Source organism: Lolium rigidum, chromosome 2, assembly GCF_022539505.1.
Source record: "Lolium rigidum isolate FL_2022 chromosome 2, APGP_CSIRO_Lrig_0.1, whole genome shotgun sequence".
NCBI lineage: Eukaryota > Viridiplantae > Streptophyta > Magnoliopsida > Poales > Poaceae > Lolium > Lolium rigidum.
The window spans coordinates 66,539,196-66,551,469 of record NC_061509.1 but is presented as its reverse complement, the minus strand read 5'-3'; the positions used below and the strand labels follow the sequence as shown (position 1 = coordinate 66,551,469).

Here is a 12,274-nt window from a genome sequence, read left to right as displayed (position 1 = left end):
TTCCCCTTTCTCTGGCTCTCTGCTGCGAGCGCGCCCGAAACCCTAATCGCCGGCCATCGCTATGCCTGCCGTTCCTCGCCTCCCCGTGCTCCGGCGAGGGTCCAGGGAGCTCCGCCTCGCCGTCGTGGTCCTCCTGGCCAGCGGAATCGAAGCCGTTCGCCTCCAATCGCCGGAATCGACCGCCGTCCCCGACCTCGGCAACCACCGCTCGCCGTCGCTCCGGTCATCCCCCGGCCCCGCCGTCACCTCCATCGGGATCAGGGTGAGCAGGCCAATCCCCCGGTGTCCTCGCCTCGCCCTCTCCCCCTCCGTAGCTCGCCCGCACCGTGGCACCTGCCTCGGCCTCCGCCGCTCGTCGCCGGTAGCCGTGCTCCGGCGACCAATCCAAGGCGGCTAAACCACCAAATGGTTCAGCGCGTCGAGCTACGCCGATTCCCCCTCAAGAGCGCCACAGGAGCCCTCCCAATCGCCGGATTGAGCTCAGCCCGAGCTCAATTTCGAGCTCATGGCCGGCTGATGTCATGATGACGTCAGCATAACGCCATAAGTCCTTTTTCTTTTATTTCTGTTTTATTTTCTGTAATTAATAAGTAATTCATATTAATTCAGAAAAATACAAAATTATATATCAAAATGTTCAGAAAAACATTTCCTAATTGTTTATCCATGTTTTACCCAGTTAAATGTGGACCCTTATTGAAACCCTAAATCGACCCCCCTTATGTCGGGATCGATGCCGAACCCCTCTAAATCCCGTCGATGCACCTAGGGTTTAACCGAACCCCTTAATATGACATGTCATCATATTGTATGTGCATTGCATTGTATCCTGTCTTGATTGTGCTCTTCCTTTCCGGTATTTGGTTCTTCTCGATAGGGACCGAACGCGAGCCTGAGATCAACGCCACCGAAGAGCAGCGTCAGAACAACGAGGGACAAGGCAAGCCCTAACCTGGTTCATATATGGTTTCGAAATGCTTTACTTCTGGTTCTTACATATTGCGTCCGCTTCAAATATGTTTTATCGGCAGCTTGTAGATATCCTATGTGTGCATAATTCCATCCTTGTAGCCCGGAGTTACCGATCCACCGCTCCCAGACAAAACTAGGTCCGAGCTTGTTCGCATCGCTAGAGCCGTATATGTGTTATGCTTAGCCATGCTTAGCTGTTTAAGTCTGATCCATCCGGTTGATGAATCAGAGCTACGAATGAACCTAGTTTGACAGGATGACGTGGTAAGATCAGTGATGATGTTAATAAACATGCTAAAGGCTTGGATGGGCCGCCACGTGGGGATGTGGTGATTTGACTCGTTCTCGCCGATACTAGGACCTGAGTTCTCGCCTTCGGAACCAAGACTGAGCGTACAACCACACGGGGCCCATGGCAACCCCTTGGCCCGAACTTACCTAGCTTACCCATGAGTCAATTAGTTTGCGAGTTCCATTTTCCATACGCATGGGGGAAAGGTGGAAAAGGTTTTCAAAGTGCATCATACAGGGCGTGGCTAGGGTGAAGGATGCTGGAGGCATTGAACCTGGATCCCCCGCACACAATGACCGGGACCGCCTCGGAGAATGGCTACCTACGATGACGGAGCTCCCGGTTAGTTTGACTCATGGAATAGGCGAAGTAAGGGAAAGGTTTTGGTCGACCACCTCTGCCAGGCACACCAAGGAAGTGTGTTAATCTATAGTGGCATTAAGAGTCGGTCGGCGCGTGTGGGTAAAGTTGTACACCCCTGCAGGGTAAATCTTTTCGAAAAGCCGTGTCCACGGTTACGGACGACTTGGTGATGGATTCTGTGATCATAGACAACTTAAACCTAATCGTAAAACCTGATATCAATGTGTGATAAGGATTCCCTCTCAGGGCGTCGAGGGGGTGGTCCTAGGTGATAGGTTCAGGTAATGATGAAGATTCGGTGGATTCAACATGATGATCTTAGAGCTAGAGTTGATATCGCTCTCTTATCCCTTTTGAAAAAGGTCTGAATAGACGAGCTTCTGCTCCCTCCTGTTTACAAAGGAAAACTGGCTTTCCGCAAAATAAGCTCCACATAAAGCCTCGCATACCTGCTTTGCTAAAAGGTTGTACTAAGTCTTGCTGAGTCCTCGTACTCAGCCTTGCATGCTTTGTTTCGGTAAGAAGTTCTTCCATCGGATGGCGGCTTCTACCTTGACGTCGACGAGTAGTTTGGAGTTCCTCAGGCGGCAGCCTGAGACTTATGGGCTGGGACGTCGCCTTATGTTATGGCCTCTTAGGCCCTTTGCAGTCTTGTTATCTAGATAACATAATTTGCTTTCCGTTGCTTGTTGAATTGTGGTCAGTGACCTCTGCGTATAATAAATTTGGATCTTAACTCTGCTAAGAGTTGTAATATATCTGCTTTGGAGTCGTAGAGTCATTGTTGGGTTACCGATTCTCACCCTGTAGGCCCTAGAGATCTATGTTAGGCTTATGCCAGATGTGATATCTGGGTTTGTCTAGCCCTGACCTCCGGGGGTACCCACAACGTTGCCGATGCAACATGCCCAGTAGATGACGAGAAAACATGGTTACATCCTGCAGGAACCTATTTTTTGGTAGAACTAGTAGCACACAATGCAGTGGGTGGGTTGGAGGAAGGAGGGATGTATGTGCCGACAGAAGAGTGACCCTGGTCTTTACAACACACCGACCATCCATTCAGTTGAAGTGATACACAACAGTAGCTCGTGATCGTCGCTTTGACATGCTGAGGCAAATGCGCTGCATGTTCTTTTTTTAGATGGTTAATTTTTGTTGAGACTCTTTATGATCCATGATTTGTAATAAGGGAGACGGGCTTTGTCTGTAATTCTGTTTCATTTTTAATAAAAGCGGTTGTATGCATCAATTGATGCAGAAGTTGGGATGCCTCATTTCGAAAAAAAAACAACAGTAGCTCGTGGTGGGAATGTGGGATGGTAGCTTCTCACCGAACACTGCCACCATTTCTACCACCTTCTGGTGAAATTAAACATTGCATATTTAAAACTTGGAGAGGTTCAAAAGGATCGATTAAGATCCTCTTTTATGCAACTATATTTTTTGCATATTAAAGATTCTGAAAATAAATAATGAGGTTTACTGAATGACTAGGCGATGGTTAAGAAAAAAAAAACATTCAAACGTGTCCGTGTAAGAGAAACGAGATCAAATCTAGATGCTATTTTCTTAGGAAAACCAATCTAGAGGTGTAGTGGTAAATTGATCATAAACATCATGATGGTGATCTCATATGTTTGATACATCGTTAACATATCTATGCCTTTTGAAGTGTGTAATATGAAAACCCATGTTATTTGTAATGATCATAATGGTATCTTTACTAATCTTAATGGTTTATATATTTCCTGCGAAATATTTTCATATTTAATTTTAGAAGATAGGAAGCACATTTTTTTTATTTTCTTGTATTAGGAACCGTTTTGAACACAATTAATTTGAAAAATAGGTTGTGCATATCTTTTGAAGAAGAAGTCCACTGACACAAAATGAGCATGTGGTAGGGAGCAAGGCCCAATGGTGCCTCCAAAGAGGTGGGCCGAGAAGGGGCCCGCTCCCCTCAATCTCGATTGCGCCATTTTTCGCGTGTGTTCCTAGTTGCTGCTTCCACGTCTCCTAGTTGGGCTTGGACATATTGCACACAATTAATTATGTCCAATCATGTGCGATGATAGACAAAACACACATGCAATTAATTTGGTTTAGTAATGTGTGGCGAGACCTCGAATTCACACGATTAAATATGTTTATTCTTGTGTGGTCTTCCTAAACACGATTTAGGTTGGACATAAACCATGTGGGATGAACTGCATCAAACATAATTTCATACAAAGAAAACCGTGTGTGATGGATACCCTCCTTATCACACACGGTTTATAAATCGCGTACGATTGGCCACTCATGGTGAATCCTGTGTAGAGATGTTTCCAACGATTACTTGCGATGCAGGATTTTCGGACGCAGGTGATTGCCTGATCATAGTACTCCATAAGCACCTCCTGTGAATCCATGCACTCAAAACTAGAGTTTTTAAATTTCAAATTTGTTTTGTTTTCAATGTTGTAACTGTTTTGTTTTTTGTCGCATTATATATATATATTTCAGCATGCACATGCGCGTCACCTGATTTTCTTCATCGGGTTAGCTGTTTCTTTCTTCTAAGAGAAGCGGCTACTGAACTCGGTTTCACCGGTGGTTGTCACGAAGAACATATGCGTTATTCGCAGGACCGAATTTGGCCACGCGTAAGAATGAGCACTACAGCCTCCCAAAACATGGATCAAAATGACAAGAATTAGCACTTATTTAACTCCAATACAGGTACACGCAACTCACACCTCGCACGCGTACTCAACTTGGAACGATGGTTCCTTAAAATGAGCTAAACATCCTTTCTCGGAGGTCAATCTGATTGGAGCGGTAAACTTGTCTTCTCTTGTGCAACATCTTCACCTTCAGGGTGAAGATGGAAAGGAGTGGAGAGATGCCGCCGCCGGCGGCAGCGGGGAAGAAGCCGAAGCAGCTTCGGAGGAGGTGGAGGCCCGACGAGCACACGCGATTCCTCGAGGCGCTGCACATGTAAGTGACAGCCCATTCCCCCGATCTCTGAATACGTCTGGACCTTGTTGTTTGCAGTTTTGCATTTCCTAGCTTAATCAACTGGTAACGATCGAGATGATCCTCATGCCTCGTCGATCGATCGATCTCAGGTTCGGTCGCGACTGGACGAGGATCGAGGAGCATGTCGGCACCAGGACCCCCAAACAGGTGATTATCGTTGGTTCAGTCGTGATTAAGAATTCAAGACCTGCATTGGGACGATTTGGGAAGTGTTTTGTACTGTAATGATTTTGATAGTAATTAATTCGTTGGTTTGCAGCTCCGCAGCCATGCTCAGAAGTACTTCGAGAATGCCCGAAAGCTGGGTGTCACCGGGCTGCCGCCCCCGAGGCCGATGCGCAGGCGCAAGCACGCCGTGGCCGTGACGCAGCAGCCACAGAGCTCGGCCGCCGGACAGCCGCCGCCGCCGCCGCTGGGTAAATCTTCTCCGTAATTGTTCTGCTGCCATTGTCGGTTACGGATCTAACTTGTGTGTGTTTTTTTTTTTCAGGCATGCAGAGCTCCGACTGGGCGAGCATTTCAGGCACTTCAGCTTCAGGGTGGTTCAACCATGGAGGTGTAGAAAGTCAGACTGAACAAGTTGCTGTAACATATCCAGGTAGAGGAAAGATCACTCACCCTTGCCATCCAGCATCAATTTAGATTTAGTTGCCCTTTGTGGCTACCTAGCAGCAGTATTGCGTAATCACAAAGATTAACCTTGCCTTCCCAATATTTACATAGACGACAATTCCTTCATGGGGACAGCAAGCTTCTTCAGTGCTATGACCATGGACATGAACTGGAATGGCACTGGCAGCACAAGTGAAGTGCCGCCCTCGTCTCTGCCGGACTTGACGACCGTGCTAAGCGGCAATGAGGTTGAGCTGGAGCCTTGGGACATCATCATGCAGGAGATCAGGGATATGGGACTGGAGCTGGACTTTGACTTGTCGATTTCCCCATCTAATATCATGCACGCAGCTGGGGAAAGCGAATACGGCGCCCCTCCGCCGCCGCATCATGGCATTCCTGCTGTCTCTGATCAACCTGAAACATCGCCGAACACAGAAGGAGGGTGCTCTCGTGACGCCAAAGTTGATGGCTAGGGTAGTGTACTATGATTTGGTCTGCATTTATTCAGATTGTAGTAGCTTGTTTTTTTACAGTACCGATGTGACAAAAACTTGCCTTCATCATTTGTGTTATTAATTTAATTTAATTTAATTTGTTTTTTAATATTGGCAGGATAGCTGCTAAATTCATTGATTCATATATTAGAAAATTTAATTTTACTGGTTGGCATAACAGGATAGCCAAAATCAATACAACTTTATCTAGATTGATTTTACGCCTTCACATAAATTAATCTGAGAAAACTTCATGCAAACATTTGCTTCTCAGCAAGAGTATAGACTAAAACAGGAGAACCTCTGCCATTATCACGAGTTCAATGCGTTGTATCATCGCACAAACTTACATCACCATATGTTTGATTAATTTCGGTTGCTAATCCTGGCTATCCATACGTTTTTTTTTTCTGAAACTATTGCAAGAACTGTTGCGAACGTCCGTGCTACCTGCAATGGTGGTGGTGCACTAGTGTGGTCGCGAGAGAGCACTAGTTCTAGCCTTATACTGTCCTGCTAGCAATAGCGTGAGGACTAAGGAGCTACAACAATTTTCTTCTTTGGTGTTTCGGTTGCAACAGAAAGAAGCAATTTCATGAATTGTGTTCGTTGCATCTTCTTAAAATAGATGATAGTGGCTCATTTTGTCTTCTCACTCCCCCCTTATGCGCAAGATAACCATATGCATGATCAAGTTCTCTAGACGAATCAATTTCTAATTTTAGATATTCTGATCTAATCCCTTTGATGCAGCCCTCCCCCCCCCCCCCCCCACACCCCAAAAAAAAATGTGTTGCCGTTTAGGAAACCAAACTGCGTATAAGAGTTTTTTTTATTAGTAAGAAGGTTCGGGAACCCTAGTTTCCCTGGTGACGACACCTTGCACATAACTAGGGTTGCGATAGGAGGCTTCTAGAACATCTTTAAGTTTCATCAGCGCCAGGTACATGTTACATATATGCATCCATAACGAGTATGAGGGCTTACCGACACTTCACCTTGGAAAGGTGGGACTATTTTGTGGATTACGGAGGTTATTTTTTCTAATGCATTTTATGATTATGATTAATGTTTTTTTTTTGCACTGTTTTAAATGACTGCAATTGCGTCAAAATATATATTGTTGGTATTTAATCTGATAATGATGTGGCTCATATTTAGGATCAATTTTTTAGGCTTATTATGTTTTATTGCAATTTAAAGGTTTTCAGATAATGTTATATGCATGTATTAATCATGAATTGGCCAAAATTGATGGTGAGATGTATGTACATGTTTGTCGAGGAGGGTGGATGACGCTGCAGAGGCGGCTAGGCGTCCGCGTTGTCGACGAGGCGCCTCATGCGGCGGCTTGAAGTTGTTCGAGCACCTCCTTCTTAATTATGAGGACGCCATGTGCGGCGGCTGCAAGATGTGCAGAGCAGGGCATTGGTGTGGGCCTTAAGGTCCATGGCCAGCTTAGTGGTGGCCTTCGTCACAACGTCCGCTACAAGCTAGGCCTTCTTTGCCCTCGTGGTGACTCGCCGGGCACTGCGCTTCATGCTATCCTCCGCCCGCTCCGCCGCCGCCATCTCTTTCTTCGGTGCATTGGCCTTGCTTCCGTTGGTGGCGACTGTGGCAGGGGCGAGGTCCATGGCGTAAGCGGCGTCCTACATCGCAGGCTGTTTCTTGGCACCGACAAATTTTGTGGAGTTCGGTGGCGGAAGAGAAAGTGGCTTTGTGTTCTACTGTTCGACATACCCTAGGGGTAGAAGAGAGGGACACGTGTGAACGCCATTTTTATTTGTGCTGATGCATTTACAACCCAAATTTAGGATTAAATAGGATCGCCGCGGAAATGATTTTTTCGATAAAGGAGCAGCAACCCCGGCCTCTGCATCAATCGATGCACACGGCCTTTTATTGAACGTATAAAGTATCAAGTATCAAGTACAAAGTACAAAAGGCATAGGGTAAAAAATAAATATGTGCCCGACTTGATTGCCACATACATCAACCACCGAAACATCAAAACATCTAAATAGGCTAGCCATACTCTATCCTATTAATGTGTCGCCGCGGAAATGATTGCCTATTTGAGTTGGGTCGATGGGATGTGATTTTTGTATCCACTATCCACGCGGAGTAAAACAGTTAGCGATGATCTGTTTATGTCAGGCCGCTGAAAATACCATAATAATACTAAAACAACAGAAATCTTGAGAGTGAACAAATGGAGGCATGTAGCTCTTTATTTTTAAAATTTGGAAATCATATTTTTAGATTTCAAAAACATATAAAAAAATCATCGTCGTAGCCAATAATGAAATCTATAAATGTGTAAATCATCAATGTGAAATCCTTTTTATTGTAGGCTACACAAAAATGGTAAATATGTGAATCTGGGTATAGTGAATAGTGCATATTTCAGAACTATAAAACTTGTCAAATTTTGTTAATTTTGTGTACCCTAGAATACGAAGAATCACACTAAGATTTTGTAGATTTCATCATTGGCTACGTCTAGAATTTGGTTTTATTTTTTTAATAAAAATTAAATATATTTTTTAAATTTTTAATTAAGAAAAAATACATGTAGCTCGGCCTCCATTTGCATTTTCTCCATAAACGTTCTCGTATTATCACGAGTTCATGACATTGTAACATGGCGCAAACTTACTTCACCATATGTTTTAGTATGGATGTTAACATCATTACAGTGGGCAACATTTCTGTTGCTTTATCCTGTGCCGTCCAATTTGAAAAAGTTCCTAGTATCTTCATGCATCATAAATCCAAAATCTTGGTGGAGACTGGAGAGAAAAAACCAAAAACTAATAAACGGAGAAGAAATGCAGTAGAAGGAAAACGACACAGGTCTCACGCGCTCCTCCCGTCTCCCGTGGTCGACTCTGCAGTCCACACGCGGCTGGTTCCACCACCTCATCTTCCTCCACACCCGGCGGCAGTCGCACAGCGCCAGCCGTCCGATCGGCGCCGGGGGAGCCGTGGTCCTCTGCCCCATGTTCCGCGGCCATGCCCCTCTACACCGGCTCCCGGCCGGCGGCGGCCGCCGCTCTCCGCAGCGCATCCCCGTCGTGCCGTGCTGTCACGCATGTGAGCAACTTCTGTCTGTGCACTGTTACATGAGCTGCTTTCATTTTACCTCTTTGTTTCCCGATTCAGAGCTCGCATACATGTGTTTGCTGTAGACGGAGAGGCCAGATTTGGCGTTGCTAATTCATGTTCTGACTAGTACTATACTTCTTTTACTAATCTGAATTTTTTTAGTTCGATTAGTGATAATCCAGTACCTGAGTGAACAAATCTTGATTGGACAAAGGACTAGTGATCTATGAACTCAAAAGTGGTACTGAACAAAAGAAATGAATGTTCAGGGCTAAGTTTCAGATCAAAATTTATCTGCTACGATACTTTACCCTATATCAATAGCAGTGAATTTGTCTGAAGAGATGTTTTTTTTTTTTTAAAGTTCAGAGCAAGTCCCTGTTTCAGAGTTCAGCTCAGTTCTTCGATTTACAATTCAAAATTTTACATGCATCGTTTGAGGCCTCAGATAGCTTCACTAGCTTGTGCTCATTTCCTTGTCCTAGCTGTCTACTTATTATGCATTGTTTCCTGCAACCTTTTCAGGTTATGTTCAGGCATAAGTATAGTTTCATGGTGGCATTTCACGCCCAACATTCGAAATATGGTCCTAACTCGATCAGATCAGTTGTAAAAAGTATTAGATCAGATACTACTGATGGTGACAATGGAACGACCGAGCCAGCTAGGGAATTGTTGGAGCGGCTATTCGTGAGGACACAAAGTTTAGACACTAGTGCTTCTCATGATAGTGAACTCAGCCTGAGCATCGAGGTACTCAAGTCTGAATTCGAGGGCGCCTTGTCCATCCTCAGAAAGAAAGAGAGGGACATTCGGGATGCGGAGAAGAGGGTTTCTGATGATCTGGTAAGATTGAACCAGACAAAACAGGACCTTGATCAGAGAGAGAAAGAGATCAGCAAAGCACATGTAAGGCAACAAGGAATAGAAAAGGCACTGAAAAAGGCAAGTAAAAATCTGGCGTTACGAGTGAAGCAGATCAATAATCTGAAGCTTCTGGTCGACGAGCAAGACAAGAAAATTGCCAGTTCACAATCTTTGCTTTCTCAGAAGGTAGTTGAAGTGGAAAATCTCAAACAAGATATGTTCAAGAAGAATGAGGAAGCAAAGCTACTGCGTTCAGAGATCAAGTCTAAAGAACAGCTGCTTCTTGCAACTAACCAAGCCGTTGTGCAGCAAGAAGCAACAGTTAGGGAGCTGCGAAGTGAAATTAAAAGAAAGACAATGGATATCGCCAGATCAAATGAATTGAGGAAAGCTAATGAAGAGAAACTAAAAGTTGCTGAGCAGGAACTTGAGAAGCAGAATTTAGGATGGTTAGCAGCACAGCAAGAGTTAAAGGAACTTGCACAACTGGCATCCAAGGATACAGATGATCTCAAGGGTACTATCACTGACTTCAAACGTGTGAGGTCTCTGCTGGATGCTGTACGCGCTGAACTTATATCTTCAAAAGAGGCTTTCGCCTCCTCTCGCAGACAGATAGAAGATCAAGCAGTGCAGTTGCAGAAGCAAGTGCAGGAACTCAAGGACCAAAGGGTGTTACTGATGTCGTACACCCATGATTTGGAAGCTGCTCAACTGGAGATCCAAGGAAAGACAAAGGAGCTCAATGATGCACACTCTCGTTGTCATGAACTTGAATCACAGTTAATTCAGGAAATGGAGAAGGTTGAATCTTTGGAAGCCGAATTAACCAAAGAAAAAGAGAGCTTGGAACAGAAAACTGAAGAAGTAGACTTTCTTCAGAAGGAGCTTGTTCACAAGGAAAATGAGTGCAGTAAATCACAAGAACTTGTTAAAATAAAAGAGTCTGAGCTGTTAGAAGCCAGACATGAAGTCCAGGATATGAAATTAAAGGTAGAGTCTATCCAATTGGCTGTTCAAGAGAAGGATTCGGAGCTTTCAGATACACAGAGCAGACTGACTAAAGTCAGCAGTGAAGTTATTGATCTTCAGCAGCTACTGAATAGCAAGGAGGATCAACTGGTTCAGGTTAGAAGTGAATTACATGATAAAGAACAACATATAAAAACAATGGAGAGTGAGTTGGATAGCATACGATTCAGATGCACTCAAGCTGAATCTGTGGTGCAAAGGATGGCTGAGCTCACTGGCGATCTTGCTAGTTCCGTAAAAGTTGGAGAAATGGACATTTATGCATTACTCGATGATGAAATTTCAAGCACAGGTACAGCTCTCGAGTCCAATATGCATAAGCATAATCAACTGGAGGCTGACATAGAGATGTTAAGAGAGTCCTTAAGGCAAAAAGACACGGACTTAAGAGCTGCTCATGAAGCACTTGATGCCAAAGATCAAGGGCTGAAGGCAGCACTTAGGAAGTGGGATGTGAAGGGGGTGGAACTAGACGAGTTGGAAGAGTTACCTGAAGATCCCAGTGCCACGACAGAAGTTACTGGTCTTTCCAGTGACACAACAGTGGGCAGCGTTGTAGGAGAGATGGATCTCCAGAAACTTCAAATTGAAGCTGCTGAGGTGGAAGCACTTGCTGCTACTGCTGCATTGAAGAAGCTTGTGGATATGACTAAGAAATCCTTCAAACGTGGCAAAGCTGATTCTGATATCGATTCGGTTGCATCAGAGAGTGCAAACATTGGTGAATACGATTCTAAGATGGAAGTGGACAAGAGGATGGATGTGATTCTTGAAGCTGAAAAGGAAATAGTTAGGCTCTTTTCCTTGACAAAACAGCTTGTCACCGATGACGTAATATATGATGTGGAGGAACAATAGCTTCTGAGCAAAAGCATGCAGTCAATCAGTTCTGCCAAGGTACATCTTCCAAGGTAGCTTTAGCATAGATATACGCCATAGATGTTTTGAATACTTACGGATAGCTATGTGGCCCAGAAAGGTAAGATCCTCCCTGGTTGATTTGGTAAATGCCATTTTAAGAAAAGATAACATGTTGAGAAGAAAGTGGTCATCCAATCCTTTGTTGTTTCTGTAATGTATGTCAAACAATTCTCCCATCCTTGTTGTTCAAAAAAAAAAAATCCTCATATCTTTGTGCAATGTGTTCCTGCTAAATATATGTGGGGAGTTACTGGTATGGAAATTGGTGCTGGTTGTTGTCATACCAAAAGAGTTACTTACGTTGCAATAATTGTTTTAGATGTGCTGCAGCAATCAGTGCCAATGTTGCAGTGTATTGTTGATTTCTTCACTGTTCCATTGCTACTTCAAATCCTAAGTAAGTATTCACTAGATTGAACTTGTAATATCAAAATTTATATTTTAATATGCTGAAATCGCCTTACTAAATCCTAAATTGGGCTATGAAATGGTGAGAAACGGGGCGGTGTTTATCCTAGCAATAGAAATCTTGGCCAATTCATGCAAAGTGAATATTGGTGATCCACCGAATGAAAGTAAATTTATT

General features: G+C 44.2%; 1 protein-coding gene across 1 annotated transcript; it reads left to right on the top strand.

Moving 5' to 3' along the window:
* The first annotated feature begins 8,775 nt into the window (after window positions 1–8,775).
* Window positions 8,776–11,950, top strand: LOC124689828 (early endosome antigen 1-like). Its single transcript, XM_047223294.1, has 2 exons — window positions 8,776–8,856; window positions 9,394–11,950. Exons 1-2 carry the CDS (start codon window positions 8,776–8,778, stop codon window positions 11,623–11,625), a joined length of 2,313 nt encoding a protein of 770 aa, XP_047079250.1. The 3' UTR covers window positions 11,626–11,950.
* The last annotated feature ends 324 nt before the right edge of the window (window positions 11,951–12,274 follow it).